This window comes from Carassius carassius, chromosome 31 (assembly GCF_963082965.1).
Source record: "Carassius carassius chromosome 31, fCarCar2.1, whole genome shotgun sequence".
NCBI lineage: Eukaryota > Metazoa > Chordata > Actinopteri > Cypriniformes > Cyprinidae > Carassius > Carassius carassius.
In genome coordinates this window covers 23,022,846-23,045,514 of record NC_081785.1, presented here as the reverse complement: position 1 = coordinate 23,045,514, position 22,669 = coordinate 23,022,846, and the positions used below count along the sequence as shown (strand labels likewise).

At 34.6% G+C, this 22,669-nt stretch overlaps 1 protein-coding gene across 1 annotated transcript in view; it reads right to left on the bottom strand.

Moving 5' to 3' along the window:
- Positions 1-22,669, bottom strand: part of LOC132111794 (ALK tyrosine kinase receptor-like) — a 512,104-nt gene that overhangs the window by 67,157 nt on the left and 422,278 nt on the right. The window contains exon 5 of the mRNA XM_059519394.1: positions 11,800-11,927. Within this exon, the coding sequence (XP_059375377.1) occupies positions 11,800-11,927 (128 nt within the window). The remainder of the gene's footprint in view (positions 1-11,799; positions 11,928-22,669) is intronic.

Sequence of the window (22,669 nt, the reverse complement as noted above, 5' to 3'; positions counted from 1 at the left end):
CAAAAATGGTTGTCAACAGAATGAGAATTTAATGACTATTTGAAACACATCTCCCATGAAGGTCACAGCAAGACAGTTGGAAACACGATTTCAGACCCCATTTCCCCCATCTTTGTTGTCTAACAAGAAGTAGGCCACACAGCATGTTAAGTTCATGCATTTTTTAAAATGGCTCACACTTCTCAACAAAAAAATGTGAAAATTTAAAATAAGCAACAAGAGGCCTATTTTACATCCTTGTCACAGCAGACAGATTTTTGAAGTGTTAGTAGCTAGTTTACTAATGATATAACGTTTCTTTATTATTATTATTATTATTATATTTGTTTATTTTTTGCATCAAAACAGTTAATTAATGCACCAGCCACCGACATGAATTATTTAAAATCTTTTTTTTTTTTTTTTTGTCACTTTGGCCTTGATTAAATATGAAAGTTTGTCATTCAACAATGAGAGAAGCTATTTCTGTGAAGGTGTATGTGGCCACAGGGTAAACATATTGAATGTGAAGTACACAGTGTGGAGATCTGACTGATTATGAGGTCTGTGTTCTGTTTCACAGCACGTATTTTGCTCTCTGGACAGATACTACTGAGCTAGACTGAAATGTGTTCTCTCAAAACAAGATGACAGTGAGTACTCTGACTCATACAGGGCACAATGTGCTTTTCTCAATAGCATTAAGCACAATATTCAAAAATAGCACTTTCTTCATCCTTATTCTGAGAATCTGTCTTATGGGACCAGACAAAATAAGCAAATTATGTTTCTCTGCAAGTTCATTGCACATTGCTGACGTCCTCATGTTAAGATTCTAATAATACAGCACTGTAAAGTGGTGTGTTTGCAGGTTGAAGTCTGCTGTTATCAAAGAAGCTGATAATGGATATCGGACTAGACTGATAGTGGTAAAACAGGCCAGGCTTAAAAAGACAATGACCTGTTTGTCTTACTGATAATCTCATCATGATTATTTTTATTAATGCATGCATTTTCCTATCCTTTCCATAACATATCAGTTATTTCCTTCCTTCTTTCCTCTGACATTTAAATGCTGTCCGTACCTTTTTAACATCTATTTCCTCTTCATTTTTTTAAAGCTTTATTGGATCATTCCTGTTATGCAACAATTTGTACAAAGCAGATCTGGCAATAAAAAAAAATAAAAAAATAAATAAAAAAAAATATATATGTGTGTATGTGTGTTTATGTATACATAATAAATATACACAGAACACACACACATATCATGCAAACAAAAACTTTTTTTTTGTATGCGATTAATCGTTTGTCAGCACTAAAGTTCAATCAAAATGTTTCAAATAAATAAATAAATAATAATAATAATAATAATAATAACTGCACCTTTAATTCTTTATTTCAGATATGTATTAAAAATCATATTACCTTTATTAATTAAGTAGTCCAAGGGGAATTTAAATTGTAAGTCTGATGCCTGAGCTTTTCATCATGAACAGCAAGTCAGTCTGTTTACCTTCATCTCACTGAATTGTTTGAACTTCACTTTCAGTTTAAAAAATGATTGATCCCTATCAAAGCATCAGTGCTCAGCCCTGAACATGAGATTTTCACACAGGTCTCCAAAAATTGATTGAGGAAGTTAGGTTAGCACACCTCATGTTAGTTGGGGCAGTCCAAGCCAATGTATTTGATCTACAGGCAAAGCCATAAAGTTAATGCCGTTGAATTACACCCGACTCTCCCTTAGGACAACAGACGAAATGGGGGACATCCATTTAGGAGCTCAATGAGCTGTTCAGACCGAGACTTGATTGGCTGAGGTAAGGCCCTGGCATCATTTGTCTTTGTCAGATTATTCCACAGTGCCTGAGGGGGAAAAGCATGCAATGAAATAACTGGTTCATTTTCTTTGACTATTTTTGGGGACGTTTTAAGGCTGCTGCATTAGAGGAGGAGACAAATCAAAAAGGACAAGCCAGTGAGGAAGACAAAGTGAGCTGATACACCAAAGCTCTTATTGCTTAAAGATGGTATGTGTTCCTGTAAGACAATATAAAAGCCAGAGCACGTATGCTAGAGCTGCCACCCCTTTCTCACAGAGCATCTACTGGACTTGTTTACAACTGTGTATTTCTTAAGGCCATAAACATATTCCATGCCTATGTTTCCCAATACTGTTCCCCGAGGGACCCCAGGGCTACACAGTTTAAAACTCTTCCTAATCCTTGTTCTAGGCAAGCATGTAAGTTCAGACGCGAATGCTTGGCCAATAAAATGCAAGTTTGAGATTGCCTTGTACGTTCTTGCATTCCTGTTTCAATTTCAAATCTCAATTGTCCAATTATTCAGATTATTTAACTATGAGGTTTTGTTGACAGTGTAGCTTTAACTAACTTTCTCGGCTAGATTTGCTTTGAAGTTTTGCTCATCATTTAGAGTAATCATTCTAAATGATGAGCAAAACTTCAAAGCAAACCTGAAACAGAAAACTTAATGCTGATAATGCAATGCATACTTGCGTTATGAATTCCATATCAGTCTGATTCATGAACAAATCATTCAGAGTAGTTTTGGGAGCTGGACCAACTGATTGAATTGAAACAATCAGACTAAAATGACTTATCTGTTCACCACCGGAGACTGCTATATCTTTAAATAAAATTACTTGAATCTCAATGAATTTCACAATGGAACTTGCTGAATTTGACTGATAGAAGGATATCGTGACTTACTCTAGATACTGTAAGCAAAACTTGTCTAATTAGCTTTGGTGAGTTGGTCAGTAACATATTTTAATCAAGGGGGCCCTGCCAGACTCAGCTCCTGGTGTCCCACAGTCATGGAGAGATTAGTTTCAACTCTAATTAAACACACCTTAACCAGCTAATGCATTTTTTTTTCTTCTTCTTCTTACTATGCCCACTGTTGAACAGTAGAGCTGGCGATCAGACATTTTGCTTTCACTACATGGGTCTTCTTCTTTTTTTTTATTTGGGTGGAACGCATGGCTGACAATGTCAAACCCTGAGGATATACATACACAGGATATAGAATGTCTTACATGGTAGCTCCATAAGCTACCATTTGAGACCAGGTCAAGAAAGGCCATGCAAGATGTATTACAAGAGCCAGTGTCTTTATACCAAAGGATGCCCAAGAGAGATGGGAGGCAAGTCTGTCAACTGCATGATCTCAGAGGCATAAAGCCCCTTTGATTCCATGGTGGCCCCGTTCCTTGATGTTACCCTAGTACTTGGCAAATCTTGGCAGTCACATTACAACTCAAACTGCTGCCTCTCAAAGATGATTGAGAAAGCGACCCCAGAGATTAAAGCAAATCTGTTTCATGTAACTACATTTAAATAAGATTGGAGCGTTCAAACTTCATAAAGGATGAAAAAGCACCATAAAAGTGATTAATATGTATTATTTGCTATTTAGAGATTTGCTATTTTCTTCTGAAACAATGAAATTATTTTATGTGATCGACAAACCAAAATGTTAGTTATTATTCACTAATAATCTTTCAGTTAAGGGAGCTGATACTGTACATTGAATAATTCAGGATATTCTTAAAAAAAAAAGAAAAAAAGAAAAGAAAGATAGAAAATAACAGTGAAACTCTTTAGCATCTACAAAAAAATATATATATATATATATATATATATATATATAATTTTGGTCTGAAAACCAATCTACATAGCTGACATTTTCTTTTCATTTCAAGTTATTTCACGAGATGAAATGAAACAAGTCCATAAAACATCAAGTGTGGTAACTTTAATCATTCTATGATGTACGATCTTTCTATCACAGGAAATATATGTAAGTGCCACCTACACAGCCTGACCTTTCTCCTGAAAAAAAAACAAAAAACCTTAAACAAAGGCTCTCTGGAAATCTCTAATACATGTTAGCTCAGCAACAATCTGCTCTGTCAGTGGAAGACTTTCTAAATATCTTTGTGAAGAACCTGGGGTAAGAGAGGTTAATAAATGCAGACTTACAAATATTATGTTCTCTTTGACACAAAAACAAGAAAGAAAAAAATGAGAAATAAAGAGAATTTCAGATGTGAATGCTTACAGGGCAGGAAGAGTAGGAGAGGATGAGGGGTGCTGAAGATTGGACAAGAACAGAGAAGTAGAGTGAGAGGAATCAAAGACCTGGATGTCTTTATTGACTGCTGATTGGAGTTGATATTTCTCATACACACACATACACACACACACACACACACACACACACACACACACACACACACACACACACACACGCACACACACACACACAAACATACACACACACACACACACACACATACATTTAATTATTAACTATATGTTGGTAACAAATAATAATAATAATTAAATTCATACTGAATTAATACTGGTGGTTGACAAGTGGCTGTACTGCTGATCTCTACTAGCCATTTCAACTTGACTGCAGTGTTGTATAATGGGGCAGATCACATGAGCTTTATTCTTTGCACTCCCATTGCACTCCCATTGGAATTTGCCACGTTGCATCACTTCTCATTTGCATAAAGTTAAAATCTAAGCAACTTTTTTTTTAATTACCAACTCGCTGATGGGCCTCAAATTGCCAACTCTAATTGAAAAAGAATGATTTACACTCACTTTGTCAAAGCAAATTGTTGTCAGTGCGAACGCCCCTACGAGACCTGCCTTGAATTACCAATTTTGCGACAATCTGCAGATCCTCATGGCCTGTAATTTGTTTGTAAAATTGCACATCATTTTTCTTTTTTTTCTTTCACTTTTTATGCTCAGTACCTAAAGCAAAGCTCAGTCCAAGATCATCTGCTACTGTTGATTTATACAAACAGTCGGGTCAGGCCAGTGGGCTAAACATTTATTTCTTTGACATTTTAATGGCTGGTAAATGAAAGGAAAATATCACAAATACTTTCCTAGCTTTTTAAATTTGCTTTGTGTACAATTGATCTCGCATTAGTCTTTGAGGCGAAACAGCAGTCTGCCTGAAAATAAAATCATGTTTGCAAGATACCGGGCTGCTACAATGATGCTTGACAGCATGAACACTTTGAGATCGTGTAGTTGCTGACGTTCTCCAGCTGAACTGTATGTTGTACTTCAGTGTGAACTGAATATAATGTTTCCAGACATTTGACTGCATTATTTACAACAACAAAAATAATACTAAAATATTATAGCTTAAAGCACAACAAAGCAGAGTTCATTTAAAGTGACTATTATTGTCTTTAAAATATGGCTAAAGTGTACTGCCAAATGCACTGACAAAAATGTATGGCAAATTAAGGCATATTTTTTTATCATAATGTTTTATCTATTGGAACTTGTAAGTCATGCATTTGAAAATATGTGTAATTACACATTTGTATTGATACAGTTTAGTGTATATTCATTTTAACCTTAAAATTAATGTAATTAAAATCGTGTTTTTACATGTGCCTTAGTATAATCAAGGCATTAAAATGTGTACTTCTTTAAATCATGCCAAAAGATTTGTAAAAGCAAAAATAATTAAAGTAAAGCTATCAATTCAAGATTATTACAATGTGCACTTTTTCAAAAGGGTACTTAAGTTTAAGAAACATAAACGTGTACCCTCATTAATCACACTTATAAGGGGTGTTTTATCAACAACAACAAAAAAAAAAATATAATAATAATAATTAAAAAAAAAAAACATTAAAAAATGCAGTACACTACATTCAATACATTAAAGTGCACTTGTTTTTCATAAAGGATAATCTGATGCAGTCTGCTCTGGCATCTGATATTTATCATCATCACCAAGCATCATCGTCATCATCTGCACTAAAAATACTGTGCTTATAGATCTACATTTTCTTAATAATATCAACAGTGTCATTTAATTCTCTTCAAACATATCTTACAAGCCGTCCCCTGAGAATGACTCAAGATTCCTCCTTTGAGCCCTTGAGCACACATCCCTCAGCACACCATAGTCTGACTAGAGAAGCACTAAGCGTCATCCCCACTGGACTTTTCCTGGGATTCACATTCTCGCCTCTCGCCCGCTCACGGCACAGCTCATTTCACTCACTCAGCCTCACAGGCCTGAATGATTGATGGTTGGGGGAAAGGCTTGGCACACCTCCACGATCCATCCCAGGCTGTAAAGCAGCAAGCATCACCATGGTAGACCCTGACAGCTGCAATGTTTAATGGGGAAGAATATAGAATGGGGAACATGAGGCTGCTGGTCCAAGCTCCTATGGGTCCCAGTTGCTATAATGAATGAATGGATGGATGCTGCCTGTTTTCTTGACTGGTTGATGACAAAATAAGAATGTGTTGAGGAGAATTTAGTTGTTTTGTGCACATGTGCTTCCAGTATATGCAGAAATCAGTATTCATGTTGTCGTCTTTTAGAATTTCCCTTGCATGATTCAAAAGAAGGACCACATGTTAGCAAGCAGAAATAATCGTTAATCTGAGATTTTGCCACTTTTTCAAAGATTATATGACTAAAATGGAATAGTTTACTACAAATAACAAAAATAATATTAGATATTAGATATTTAGGCCAGTGACATAGTGCAAACACCCCGACCCCACCACCAGTATATAACTGCCTTAATGTATTCCTTTAAGTTTTCTCTTGTAGCCAATACATAATAATAATAATAGTAATAAATAAATAAAAAATAAGAAAAAATAAATTAAAATAATTAAAATTAAAAAAGAGAGAAAAACCATGTTTTGTTTTAAACAGGTTGTTTTTAAAAGTTGGTGCTATTATTGATGACTGCAGTGTTAATAAATTGAATTATAGGACACAAATCATTTCATAATAAACCTGTTTTAAAATACATTTTTAATTATTATTAAAATCATTATAATTGCGGGGGTAATTAATTGTAACATTACTTTAATAATAAAAATAACCCAATAATAATAATAATAATAATAATAGGCCTACCAACAAGAATGTAACAGGCCTGCATTAATTGGAAATATTGCCAACATTTGATGCCTTTGACAATATCTGTGACTATTGTCGGTACATGATCATTGTCTTTCGACACAGCCCAGCTGTCACGATCATTAGCTGGAGTGTCCATGAATTTCAGTAGAGGGCACTCCACCCATCAACCACCAGATGTCACCATATCACTTGGACACTAGCACCTCTCATATAGTTGCACCACACTCGAACTACATCTCCCATGAGTCACCGCATCACCATCACCTTGCCACACCTCCACCTCATTCATCAGCTAATCTCCTTACCACACCTGCACCTCATTTACCCAAACATATAAGCAGCACTCACACACAGACACTTTGCGAAGTCTTGTTTAGCCTGTCTGACATTTCCGAGCTTTTATCCTTGTGTTTGTTCCTTCTGTACCTGACCTTTGGATTGGTTATACCGACTCTGATTCTCTGCTGCCGGCCCCGACATCTGCTTGGTTCTGTTATTGATTCTGGATATCCCTGACATACCTAACGCTGTTACTGATTATTGCCTGTCTGACCATTCTGATAATAAAAGTTGTGCATATGGATCCGAACGTCTATGGCTCATCGTTACACCAGCACAGGGATGTTATTATATATATATATATATATATATATATATATATATATATATATATATATATATATATATATATATAATACACATTTTAATTAATGTTGTGCTGTAACCAAGCTTATTTAGTTAGTTAGTTAGTTAGTTAGTTAGTTAGTTAGTTTGTTATTTTTTTAATCAGATCTGATCTAATATTACACATGTGGCTTTTTTAGTTTGGTGGTTTTGCGTGCTGGACCACATGGCTGTTGAACAAAAGGTTTTAAAATATTACTAATATTTTTTAATAATATATATAAAAAATTATTAACCTAAATCATTAATAATCAGTGTTTTTATATTATTATTATTTTTTCTAATAAATATTAATATGAAGTACCATGATAAACTAAAAGACACATGCATTTAGTCTTATAAACTTATACTTAACACTTGTTATACTTACACTATATATATATATATAGTTCTTTGTTATGTATCATGCTAAACAGAAGAGGTGTGATCTTGTCACAGTATATGAATCAAATGTTGTAGTGTATTTTAATGCATAGCTTAATACATAGGGCAATTTTGATGTTATGTACACTCAAATGGTATTGCTGTTTTATAAATAGTTAAGTTAAAAAAAGCAAAGAAAAAAAGACCATCAATTTTTCTAACCTTTAAACTAATTTTTGCTATTAACTTGATTACTTCTCAATGCATTCAACAAGTTAATTAAAGAAGCATCTTACATAAGTAATCATAAAATAAATCATTTGACTCACAGTGAGAGATGATGGGAAATTAAACACCTTCACTTTGCACGCACAGTAAGGAACTGCAATGGCATTGACTATGCTGTTCCACAAAAAAAAGGACAGGATAACTCAAACAAATATAAATGGACCTCATCGAACCACTGTAGAACTCTGTTCAGCCTGCTAGAAACATTTTTATGATAGTGGTGTAATCAAAATCAGGTTTGCCGGAGGGAGCAAAAAGCAGATGACAGAGACAGCAACAAACAGGGAGTAAGTTAACGTTTTATGATTGGATTATCTACACCTCCACATTGTCTTGAGTCTGAGGTCATGGCAGCTCTCATTGTAGCTCTGCTGAGATAATGTGACAGCGCTTTTGAAGGCAAATAGTTGGTTGCTGAAAGATTGCACCGTGAGCGGTGCTACATAACCAAAAATATGTTTTCATTGCCAAACCAAGCATCACTATTACTATTACATGCTTAGACTTAAAAAAAACAACTTCTTATCTCTATAGACAAATTCTGTAACTCAGGAGAGATGCACTATTATAGGTGACCAGACTGGATTTAGTTTTTTTTGTAATTTAATAGACAATTCACATTAAAGAACATCAGTATAAAAATGATGTTACTGATATATCTATACCCTGTATTTGTTTTTGAATGTTATATTGAAGTTAAAATAAATGGCATTTGATCTATATTTGATTTTTATTTTTTTTATGTTTGATGACAATTTGAGCTACTGAGGACATTATTTACATGGCATTTTAAGCTTATTTGACAAGGATATTGACTGTAATCTGTGGCTAAGCACACATATAGTCTTTATTTATTTCAGAATATAATTAATCTGCAGGTTTATCTGTTATTGCATACAGTGTGCACAGTAACAACCAATCAGAACACTTTAGCAACTACTGTTACATTTTGCAAACAACCACCCAAAACTTAGTATTGCAGCCACTCATGTTTTCTTCAGAAAATAAAACTGTTTGGTCTTATATTGTCTTATGTTAGTTCTAGATCATTAAGTAAAGCTGATATGGCAAAAACAAAGTAAAAGGGGTCATGTTTAGAGCTCTTTTGATTACAGCAATTACTTCATTTCATTAAAAGGGAATTTCAAGCCTTATCAAGCACATCTAACTTGCACTCTCTTGCACACACACACACACACACACACACACACACACACACACACACACACACTCACAATCCTCAGCTTTGCAAATCAGTACGTCAAGTAAGCGCGTTTTCAGGTGGCAGGTAATTTGAGCTATAGTGGCAGGTGCTTCAGGAAGGCAAGCCACAATGTAAAGCACGTCAATCTGCTAATATCTATTATGGCAAGCGGTGGTGGATTAGAGCTCAAGAGAACAGGGCATTTAGCAGCAAGAACAGAGGAACACCGCGTGCTTCGGGAAGAGAACAGCCTGTCTAACAGAGTGACCCCCGGAGGGATTTGTTTGGGCAGCCGCAAAAAAAAAAAAAAAAAAAAAAAAAACTGTGCTACTGAACTACACAACCCTGAAACAATTAGAGATCTGTCTGCCTCTGGATTTGCATGACAAGCAGCATTGTGTTACCTGCGGGCAGACATGGGCAATTTCCCCGCCAGTTATTGAATCAGGAAGCACAGAGCAGAAAAAAGAGAAAATAAAAAAAGAGCAAGAGGGAAAAATCTAGTTGCTGTCGTTGATCTAAAAAGCATGAATGTTCTATAGTATATGTTGGAGTTTAAATGAGGAAGTGGAATGAGGCAATTGCTCTCATTACATAGGCTTAGTGTTAGAAAAAAATTAAAAATAAATAAAACATTTTAAAAAACCTCCAAAACGTAAATACTAAGATTTGCAATGAGGCAAATGCATTTGTTCTGGCCATTCCTGTTTCTTATTAAGAGTTTTACAACACTATTTAGAAAAAACAACAAAAACAAATGAATATATAATTTAACTTTGGCAATAAGTTGGCAATAAGTTGGAAATCATAGACACATTTGCGTTGCAATATTCTGCCCTGCAATCACTTACAATATTTTATATTGAAAGTTTATGATTTTAGGAGGTTTTACTGAAATTAAAGAGACGGCAGTCTCATTTTGAGTTCTCCCCTCTAAAAATCGAAAAGAAAAATATATTTTCTCTTTATATCATATTAATCTGTTTAAAAAAGCTGAATATATATATATATATATATATATATATATATATATATATATATATATATATATATATATATATATATATATATATATATATATATATATATATACAGTACAGACCAAAAGTTTGGAAACATTACTATTTTTAATGTTTTTGAAAGAAGTTTCTTCTGCTCATCAAGCCTGCATTTATTTGATCAAAAATACAAAAAAAACTGTAATATTGTGAAATATTATTACAACTTAAAATAATAGTTTTCTATTTGAATATACTTAAAAAAAATAATTTATTCCTGTGATGCAAAGCTGAATTTTCAGCATCATTACTCCAGCCTTCAGTGTCACATGTAACATCCAGTCTATCACATGATCATTTAGAAATCATTCTAATATTCTGATTTATTATGAGTGTTGGAAACAGTTCTGCTGTCTAATATATTTGATGAATAAAAGGTTAAAAAAAACTGCATTTATATAAAAAAAGAAATTCTAATAATATATATTATTTAAAAATATATTTTCTTTACTATCACTTTTTATCAATTTAACACATCCTTGCTGAATAAAAGTATTGATTTTATTTAAAAAAAAGAAAGAAAAAAAATTACTGACCAGTAGTGTATATTGTTATTACAAAAATATTTAAATTTTTAAAAACATAGCTTCTTTTTTTTCATTTTTTTTTCATCAAAGTATCCTAAAAAAGTATCACATGTTCTGAAAAAATATTAAGCAGCAGAACTGTTTCCAACTTTGATAATGAATCATCATATTAGAATGATTTCTAAAGGATCATGTGATAATGATCCTAAAAATTCAGCTTTGCATCACAGAAATAAATGATAATTTAAAGTATAATAAATTTAAAAACAATTATTTTAAATTGTAATAATATATCACAATATTAAATTTTTTTCTGTATTTTTTGATCAAATAAATGCAGGCTTAATGAGCAGAAGAAACTTCTTTCAAAAACATTAAAAATAGTAATGTTTCCAAACTTTTGGTCTGTACTGTATATATATATATATATATATATATATATATATATATATATATATATATAGAACAACAAATGGTCTTATTAGAGTGGTTTCGGAAAGATCATTCATGTGATGTTGAAACTGAAGTAATAGCTGCTGAAAATATCAGCAAAAATATAATTTAAAATTGCATATAAATACTAATATTCTACAATATTACTATTTTTTGGGGGGGACTTTAGAATACAAATACAAATGTCACATCAAAAACTTTTGTTTCTACTTGCGTGAGAAAACTAAGCAAACAATTTACTTTCAGAAACTGACAGATGTCTGAGATGTGAAACACTCACGTATGGTGCAGTTGGTGGTGAAGCGAGGGTCATAGGTCACTGTCTCCATGTCCCCGGGCTGGTTGTAGCTGGAAGAAATCCTAAAGGGTTTGCTCCGAGCCCCCAAGCTGAGGTGTACCACCGCCCAGCTGAAAAGGAAAGAGAGAACCAGCAAGATGAGCACCAGAACCAAGCACCAGGGCCGAAGGAGTGCCCGCAGTGGGCTGTAGGAGGTCAGGGTGGCCCCTGGGAGATTGTCCCCAGTTTGGGTCAGTTCAGCAGTCTCTGGATGTCTGAGTGAGGGAGACGTCTGGCTGTCTGACACCAAACCAGCCCCCTCTGCCATTTTAGGGTCATCCCCTGTGGCCGTATCGCACATTCCCCACACTTCCAGATATCCACAGTGCTTATGGAAGCTCTGTCAGTTGAAACAAGAGGACGGGTATGTGGTTATGTTTGTACGGATGCGGTCTCCACCGGATAGTACCTGTAGAAGAATGCACAGATGTGCGGTTGCTCTGTGGGTTAGAGTGTTTTTAACCAAACTACCTCTCATAAGGAAGTCAATGACCTAGCTAATTTTATTAAGCAAATTGCTTAGATTTCAATTTGCTAGTGGCTAGTGACCAATGATTTTAGTCTCCTCCCTCTCTCTCCTCCCTCTCCTCTTTTTTTATTTCTCCCAGACCTGTAACCTGCCTGTTTTGTTTTTGTTTGGCATCTCACTGTGGGATTTGCATTGACGTCTGATTCGCTTCAACAACATGAGTCGAGATCCCTGACTAAGTGGGTGGTGATCCTCTAGACAAACATGCAGACAGCTAGCAATCATGGAGAAATGAAGACAGGCAGCTCTCTGACAGAAATAATATACTCGGATACACTTGACTAAAGGTCACTGTTCCACATTTCAGTTTGCAAAGATTCAGTGTTTGTATGACTGATTTCAGTCCATGTGAATTGCTGTTTGAAACCCATTTTGCTTCCGCAATGTGACATTTTAATGCAAAACAGGATATTTAACAAGAAAAATGACTGAATGTGAGTTGTACTATAAATAATGCTTAAAAGGAAAGTTAAACTGCCCACTTTTCTTTAGAACTATCCTTCAAGTCCTGCACATTCTTTGATTTCCCAGCATATGCTGCATATTTGAAACCTTTACAACAATTACTGTAGGATGGACTGAATTCACTGTGAATACTGTGAATTCTTGACTAAAGATTCGCTTTGACTGAATCGTTTGAATCAGTGAGTTGTTGATTTCATAACAGCTAGAATTTGCTCAGTCCAATTCATTTGAGAACCGATTGAACAGGTTCATTGAAAATAATCAGCTTGTTCATGAATCAGACACCACTATCATGCCTCAGGATTTTCCCAGTTAAAAAGAACGACATGTTTTTAAGAAATGTGGTGGAGTAAAAAGTATGATATTATGCTCAAAATAAGTTTCTTAAAATAAAAAATGTAATGATAAAGTACAGATACTTTATTATGATAAATGAGATAAATGTACCTAAATAGTAACAAATTGAAAATGCTTGGTTTCAGACGGTCCACCACTAATGTCCTTCTGCCTTTTTGCGATAAAATCAAACATGTGCCCATGTGTTAATGTGAAAAAGTGAGAGGAGGATTGAACTTGTCATCAAAAACTCTGGTTTTCGTCAGTGCTAATGTTGTTTTGTAGATCTAGAATAATACATATTAATGTGCACAAATGCATAATATCTTATCATTAGGATAGCATTTGGAAAATGATATAAGCAGACAGCCTTAACTTACTTATAAAAATGAAAAAAAAAAAAACACACACTTAACACAAACACAACTGACTTACTGTAACATAAACTCTGTTAGATATGTGTTTTTTTTTATCTAATACAATTGAACTGCATGAAATAATGAGTTGCACACATGCCATCTGCATAATTTCAAATTCAGCACTATTTAAGGATAAATTGCTTCCTCTGCATGGGCAGAAGGCATACAGTCATATCTACATATGAATTCCATTGGACAGTGTTGTCATTAGATGTACATATGGTAATACAGGCATACATGCTCTTGGCACTGTGAATATCATTTTGATTTGATTTTCTTTTTTTTTCAGTGTACAATGGCTTTGTATGATCAAAATGCAATAATGTCAATTATAAAATATTGTTTTGTTGCCGGCAAAACTCTAAACTCAAACAGGCATTTCTCTTTGTTTTCATAGTAGGTTTATAAGCTGCCATAGCTAAAAAATAATAATTTTAATTCTAATAATAATAATAATACATATTTCAATTGCCATTTATTATTGCCATAATCATAGCTTTAAAACATCAAAAGAAAATAAATGAATATTTAATATAATTGAATCGACGTAAATATATTAATTTTATAGTACGAACAAAACTTCTTTATGTGGGTTAAATCTTAGTCACCTATAAGTTGTCAGCAAATGCTTAACTTTTTATTGCTATTCAGAATAATAAGACACACAAATCTGAAAAATATAAGTATCTATGGGTTAGCCAAAGTTGTGTGCATATATGAGGGTGTAGCAATCATAAACCTATATTAGGGTAATTCAGCCAAACAATGTCAAAAAAGATATATTATTTGCACACGAGAGGCTCAAATATTGTTGGAAAAAAATAAAAATAATAAATTAACAATGACAACAAAACTATGCCTTAATAATAATAATAATAATAATAATAATAATAATAATTTGTATTTTTTTTTCTTTTGTTATTTTTTTTCAGTTACTACTTTTTACAGTGATTGTGATTGCTTTTCTAATTATAATTGAATTAAAATATATATATATGTAATACATCTGACTGTACTCTGTACTCGATGAACTTGTCACACTGTCAACAATAGAAAACAAATGTTTCTCAAATAAAACATAAATACATATTTTGATGCAATGACAGCATAAAAGTTTAAAAAAACTGTGTACACTTACTATTTATTTATTTATTTTGCACAATAAATGGTGTTTGTAGTACATGTAAAATATAATGTTGCTTTTATATTTGAGGTCAGACGGAAGGCAATCATATCGCATTTGGTGGTCCTTACCATCAAAATGTTCAAAAACACCTTAATATTTAAATAGTTTCTTAAATATTTTCAAATCAGTATGCAATGCCCATTTATTAATTAATTTATTAGACATGATATATTTGAACAATATATAGTGATATTCTCAATGTTACCCAGAAAACGGGATACAGGTTTAACTCATTCAAAATACTTCTGCTTAATGTTACACTGTCAGATATGCAAAAGAAATCTAATGCATCTCTTGCTCTGGCTACTGTGTATAGACCACCAGGGCCGTATACAGAATTCCTAAAAGAATTTGCAGATTTCCTCTCAGACCTTCTGGTTACAGTCAATAAAGTGCTAATCATGGGAGATTTTAATATTCACGTTGATAATACAAATGATGCATTAGGACTTGCGTTTACTGACCTAATAAACTCTTTTGGACTCAAGCAAAATGTCACCAGGCCCACTCATCATTTTAATCATACACTAGATTTAATTATATCGCATGGAATCGATCTTAATGATATAGATATCGTACCTCAATGTAATGATGTTACAGACCATTTCCTTGTATCGTGAATGCTGCATATCACTGATATTAACTATATGTCTCAGCGTTACCGTCTGGGCAGAACTATTGTTCCAGATTTGATTCGCAAGACAGATTCGCAAATATACGGAATTAGCTTCCACTGTTATGCTGATGATACTCAGCTTTATATGTCAACGAGACCAGATGAAACCTCTAAATTATCTAAGCTAACAGAGTGTGTTAAAAATGTAAAAGATTGGATAACAAATAATTTTCTCCAATTAAATTCGGATAAGGCAGAGATATAAATTATTGGACCAAAAAACACTACACAGAATCTTGCAGATTACAATCTGCAGCTAGACGGATGTACTGTTACTTCTTCTACAGTCAAAAATCTGGGTGTTATATTAGACAGCAACTTGTCTTTTGAAAATCATATTTCCCATGTTACAAAAACTGCATTCTTCCATCTTAGAAACATTGCCAAGCTACAAAACATGTTATCTGTTTCTGATGCAGAAAAGCTAGTTCATGCATTTATGACCTCTAGACTGGACTATTGTAATGCACTTCTATGTGGTTGTCCTGCTTCATCAATAAACAAGCTACAGGTAGTCCAAAATGCAGCAGCTAGAGTCCTTACCAGGTCAAGAAAATATGATCATATTACCCCAATTTTACAGTCTCTGCACTGGCTACCTATTAAGTTCCATATCCGTTACAAATTATCATTACTTACCTATAAGGCCCTAAATGGTTTAGCTCCTGCGTACCTAACTAGCCTTCTACCACGCTACAACCCATCACGCACCCTAAGGTCACAAAACGCTGGACTTTTGGTAGTTCCTAGGATAGCAAAGTCCACTAAAGGAGGTAGAGCTTTTTCACATTTGGCTCCCAAACTCTGGAATAGCCTTCCTGGTAATGTTCGGGGTTCAGACACACTCTCTCTGTTTAAATCTAGATTAAAAACGCATCTCTTTCGCCAAGCATTTGAATAATGTATCTTAAATTGTGAGTATAGTTGTATCCGATCAAATGTGCATTCTTATTCTTTAGCCTGGGTTAAACTAATTAATTTTACTTTGTTGGAACAGCAGATATGCTTATGATGTCTCTATTTGTTTCTATGTTTTGCCACAGGATTTACATCCCGTGGTAACTAGGATTTACACAAGCTCCAGTCTGGATCCAGAACACCTGAGAAGAGATGATGCTGACCCTCAGAGGACCCCAGATGATCCTAACCTTGAATCAACAACAGAACTAATATTGCTACAAGTGTGACTGCATCATATAATAATTATTAATTATTAATAATATTAATTATGTTCATCATCTGGCTGACTACGTCTTGTATTAACTTTTCTACAAATCCTGTCATACGTGCACAAACTGACAGTCACCACTTATAAGCTATTACTAAATATTGTAGAAACATAATTTTCTCTAAAGTTGCTTTGTAACGATTTGTATTGTAAAAAGCACTATACAAATAAACTTGAATTGAATTCAATTGAACATGTAAAACACCTAATACATGTGCAGTCAGCACCTCAGCAGATCACTATTACAACTTAAACAGCAATAGGTTAATCGGTAATCACTGTTCATCTCATTAAATAAAATAACTTTGTGTTTATTTATTTGGTAAGTAGCCGTGTAATAAGCAGAATAATGTAAAGTCAGGCAATCATTAATAATTGTCCTCTCTTTATGTCAAGGTCCTGGTCACATTTATACACTGCACTCGTGTAATGCTGGCCCTCACATTCTACTCAGGAAGTATATTGGGTTATCACCTCCTGCAAAATTAGCAAGCACTCCAATTATTGCATTCATTTACTGTGCTAATGAATTCTGAAAATTATTATTATGGAAAACAGGGTGAGATAAAACAGTAAAACACCTTCTTGATCCCCTCTCCTCCAATGCTGTGATAAGCATCTGGGCCTCTCTGTAGCACCTCAATTAAACATTTTGATCTAATTAATCAAGTGTCCTGTAGGACATCCCCTAACTCCAAATAAAAATGTATCATGCAAGAGTTATTAACATGACTAATAAGCAGTGCCGCTGATAACATTTTTCATTATTATTAGCATTATAACTCATAAAACATCATCATACCGACCAACAAGCTCTGGAACGGTGGCTCTGACCTTTCAGTGTCTTTTCATGTGGACATTACAAATTACTATTACGAAATCAACTTTAATATACTGTATGGGTGGCGAGTATCACTTGCAGGTCAATTCATCATGTGTGTCTCATTAACCATCTTTAATTAGATTTTTTTTTTCTGTTTTGGCCCAATGCTTTGTTTCGATTAAACCTCAGCGGCTTTTGAGGTCAAAAAGGCCACCTACAAAATACGTTTAGCTTGTTGTGTGTTTGTTAGCGTTTGTGCACCTGTTATTATTGGCCTCATGATCTATTAGCATGTTGAAAGATGCACCAGTTATTCTATATTGGAGTGAAATGGTGGGTTGAAATGGAATGGAAATGCAAATGCATCTTATGATTTATTTGTATTAAAACAATCTTTTCAAGTGACAGAAAATTAAATTACATGAAATTAAGAGAACAAAATCATATGAAGTTGTGACGAGAGGGGCGGGCCAAGAGCCCTGGGAACAGAGCGAGGCTGGTGGAGTAAATGCTAATGCTAAGCAACGGCAATGAAAGACGAGAGAGGACTTTATTTTGTGTTTTGGTTCTGTTTGTGCACGGCAGTCATCAGGCCTGTCACGCTATTCTGTGTTTATTTTATTATTAAAATGTTTCAATGTTTGCTGGTTCCCGCCTCCTCCTTCCAGTGACTACAAACGTTTGTTACAGAGGTATTTATAGAATATAGAATTTATATTTATAGAAAAAAAATGCTTCATCATAAAGATGATCATCTATACATATAATAACAAATATAAAACAAATATCATCAGTGAATTATGTAGTTTTAAACACGTGATTTGAAATGGGCATTTTGATTACCCAATCAAGCATGATTGACAATGTTTATTTATTTATTTATTTAATGTTAAACATTAATAAAATAATTTGTATTGTACTACTAGTGGTAGTAGAAGTATATATAATAATAAATACAATACAAATTATTATTATTATTATTATTATTATTATTATTATTATTATTATTATTATTATTATTATTTTATAACCATTATGATTCTATTAACATTATGTTTGCCATGTACATGCTTGTATTCATAATCACAGTTAACGATTATTAAAATATACTAATAAAATCATAAATGAATAAAATTTTCAAATAAACAAAATGTGTCATCCTATCATCAACCATCAAACTGCTGGCCAACTGCACAGGCAAAGCATTATACAGAAGAACAAAACATCATTTGCATGCTAATGTTGAGGATGAGCGGCATGAAACCCAAGGCAACAGATCCATAGAATCAAGGCAGATAGATGAGATCAATATAGGAGGAGGCAAACTGGTGGCTCTGCATTCAGAAAATTGCCCCACCCATTTAAGTGGCATTGATTTTGACTGTCAAAACACATGGCACATAACAAGCTGCCAGAGATAGACTGCACAAACTGTTGATTAGGTGCAGCACTTTGACAAGGTAGTCCAAATAAACGCTACTTCCTGGAATTGAATGGGGCATATTTCAATACTATCTGAGAGGAAGAACTTTTTTTCCGGTTGTAGCAAATGGGGCAGTTATGCTGTGTCGCTTGAGATTGGACACAGTCGTGTATAGATCAAATGTTCATCACATTCACATTTTAATATCTGTTCTGCGGTAGGAAGCTCAAATGTCTTAGGCCACTGATTTATTAGCAATTATTCAGAGCACAGAAGTACCATTTCCCTTGCCTTTCTCAATATGACATCAACTGATATAATTATATTATCTTATATTTGTTTAGGTCCAGGCACTATTTTGCAGAATGATGTACTTTGGGGAAACATTTGTGTATACATAGTGGACTGGTTCAAATTCCTTGTGGGCTAACCATCTACTTCTGTTAGTGACTGATGAAAAAGAAGAACAAAGAAAACAAAAAAAGAGCAAAGTGAAAGAGAATCTAAGAACTGAAAAAAGGAAAGAAAAGCTCAAATAAAAGAGCATGTTTGCCATCAGTTTGAGTATCCTTCGAGGACTGATGTTCACCTAAAAACTCTGCTTGTAATAACCTAGAACACTGTCTAAGACTTGTCGGCTGCTCTGTCAATTCTTCTTCATCAGTTAGGAACCTAGGTGTGCTATTTGATCGCAATCTTTCCTTAGAAAGCCACGTTTCTAGCATTTGTAAAACTGCATTTTTCCATCTCAAAAATATATCTTAATTACGGCCTATGCTCTCAATGTCAAATGCAGAAATGTTAATCCATGCATTTATGACCTCAAGGTTAGATTATTGTAATGCTTTATTGGGTGGTTGTTCTGCACGCTTAGTAAACAAACTACAGCTAGTCCAAAATGCAGCAGCAAGAGTTCTTACTAGAACCAGGAAGTATGACCATATTAGCCCGGTCCTGTCAACACTGCACTGGCTTCCTATCAAGCATCGTATAGATTTTAAAATATTGCTTATTACCTATAAAGCCCTGAATGGTTTAGCACCTCAGTATTTGAATGAGCTACTTTTATATTATAATCCTCTACGCCCACTACGTTCTCAAAACTCAGTTCTTTAAATCTAGATTAAAGACCCATCTCTTTAACCTGGCTTACACATAACATACTAATATGCTTTTAATATCCAAATCCGTTAGAGGATTTTTAGGCTGCATTAATTAGGTAAACCGGAACTGGGAACACTTCCCATAACACCCTATGTACTTGCTACATCATTATAAGAATGGCATCTACGCTAATATTAGTCTGTTTCTCTCTTATTCCGAGGTCACCGTAGCCACCAGATCCAGTCTGTATCCAGATCAGAGGGTCACTGCAGTCACCCGGATCCAGTACGTATCCAGACCAGATGGTGGATCAGCACCTAGAAAGGACCTCTACTGCCCTGAAAGACAGCGGATACCAGGACAACTAGAGCCCCAGATACAGATCCTCTGTAAAGACCTTTCAATTCCAGGAAACAGATGATTCTTCTGCACAATCTGACTTTGCTGCAGCCTGGAATTGAACTACTGGTTTTGTCTGGTCAGAGGAGAACTGGCCCCCCAACTGAGCCTGGTTTCTCCCAAGGTTTTTTTTTCTCCATTCTGTCACCAATGGAGTTTCGGTTCCTTGCCGCTGTCGCCTCTGGCTTGCTTAGTTGGGGTCACTTCATCTACAGCGATATCGTTGACTTGATTGCAAATAAATGCACAGACATTATTTAATTGAACAGAGATGACATCACTGAATTCAATGATGAACTGCCTTTAACTATCATCTTGCATTATTGACACTGTTTTCCTAATGAATGTTGTTCAGTTGCTTTGACGCAATGTATTTTGTTTAAAGCGCTATATAAATAAAGGTGACTTGACTTGACTTGACCTGGTAATTTAATCGCACTTGAGGAGGAGGAGTTAAACTGAGTGACTTTCTTTATAATTGATTTAATATGACGCAATTTGCCAAAAAGACTGTTTACACGTAACATAAATAAATAAATAAATCATTGGGTTTTACAGTAGACAATCTTGGTTTCATTTACAACTCAAAATCTTTTTTTTTTATGTCATAGCCTAACATGTACATCCAGTCCCTCATTATTTCAAGCCGGATAATTAGTTTCAGTCACACATGCATCACATTGTATAAGTATATAATGGCATTTCATATGCCATTTATCTCAAGCACATGGAGAAACAACACATCACCAGAGCAGAAAAAGCAACAGAGATCAGTCAAGACAGCGTGAGATGAGAGGCGAAAGCCTCCACTGATCTGGGTCTTAACCGCAGTGTTATCCACCCAACCCCTCGATGGCCAGAGCCTGACTCAAGACTCATGTTGAACCCACACCTACACACACACATGAATGTTAACCTGTGTTATCTCTCAGTTCTGCCCCACGTCCTCATATAACCCACACAGGCCAGGCAAAGCCAAGCAGCTCAGAGGTATCAGGGCAGGGTGAAGCGGTCAGCTATGTGTGTGAATACTGTAAGGTTAAAAATGCCAGACACAGTGGGTGTGTGATGGGAAGTGGAATGAAACCAAGCTGACATCATTAAACTGTCACTGGACATGGATGAGCTCACGCTGCCCTGCTCCATCCATCTGGACAGATGGAGTGAAGGTTCAAGGAAGGGAAGGATGCCAGTTCTAAAGGAATGAGAGGCGAAACAAATCAGGCTTTTGGTAGCTGGCTGCCAAACGTAATGCGGCAGTCCTAGGCTCTGAGCATGTTTGCGAGGGTGCCTGTGAGTTTAAATTCACTGGACTGCATTACTCTGGCAGAGCTAATCACATTATACCTGTAATTGGTTTTGCAATGTGTCTGACACACTTAGAGCTCGGCACACAAGATGGCAGAAAGAAGCTCAGGCTGTTTATGTGCTCAAGCAGACTTCTTGGTCACTGTGCAGACATGTTCATACTCACTCCTGCAATCTCTGCAGCATCTCACATCATTTGACATTTGGCCAAGTAACAAGAACTCTTTTCTGACTGAAGAGATTAAATACTATCTGCACCAGAATTAAATAAATAAACAAACAAACATGCAGTGGCTTAGTGGGTGGTGTCTTAGTCCTGCATAAACACACCCTTGACTAACCAATAGGAAGTAAGGACCAATTATTCAGGCCAAGAACTGCCCACTCACAGGAACAGATTGTTTGATTGATTTGTGAAATAGCCTGTGAAAAACTGATGTGCCATTTAATGGTGGCTTTACCATCATTAAAAAAAGGTTGGATGATTGATTGAATGAATAGTTAAATCAAGTGAATGAATGAATAAATAAATAAATAAATTGAATAAAGTTAATTCATAGCTCATGATCCTGCCTGGAAATATCTACTTAACTATTTTCTATACTTCACACTTCGGAGCTTGTAAGAATTCAGTTTCAGTGTTAACAACAACAACACTAATCATCATCATCATTATCATCATCATTTACATAAAAATAAATACAAATTGAAAAAAAAAAAAAACATAGATGAAAATATACATATTTTTATGTCAATAGTTTATTTTAAATGTTTATTAGATTTTTCTTTATTTTTCTTTATTTATTTATTTATTTTGTATTGTTATTTTTTTTTTTTTGCATAATAGTCTATTGCTTACATAATAAAATAAAGTACACTTAACACAATGTGATACATGATGTTAAGATCTCTTTCAG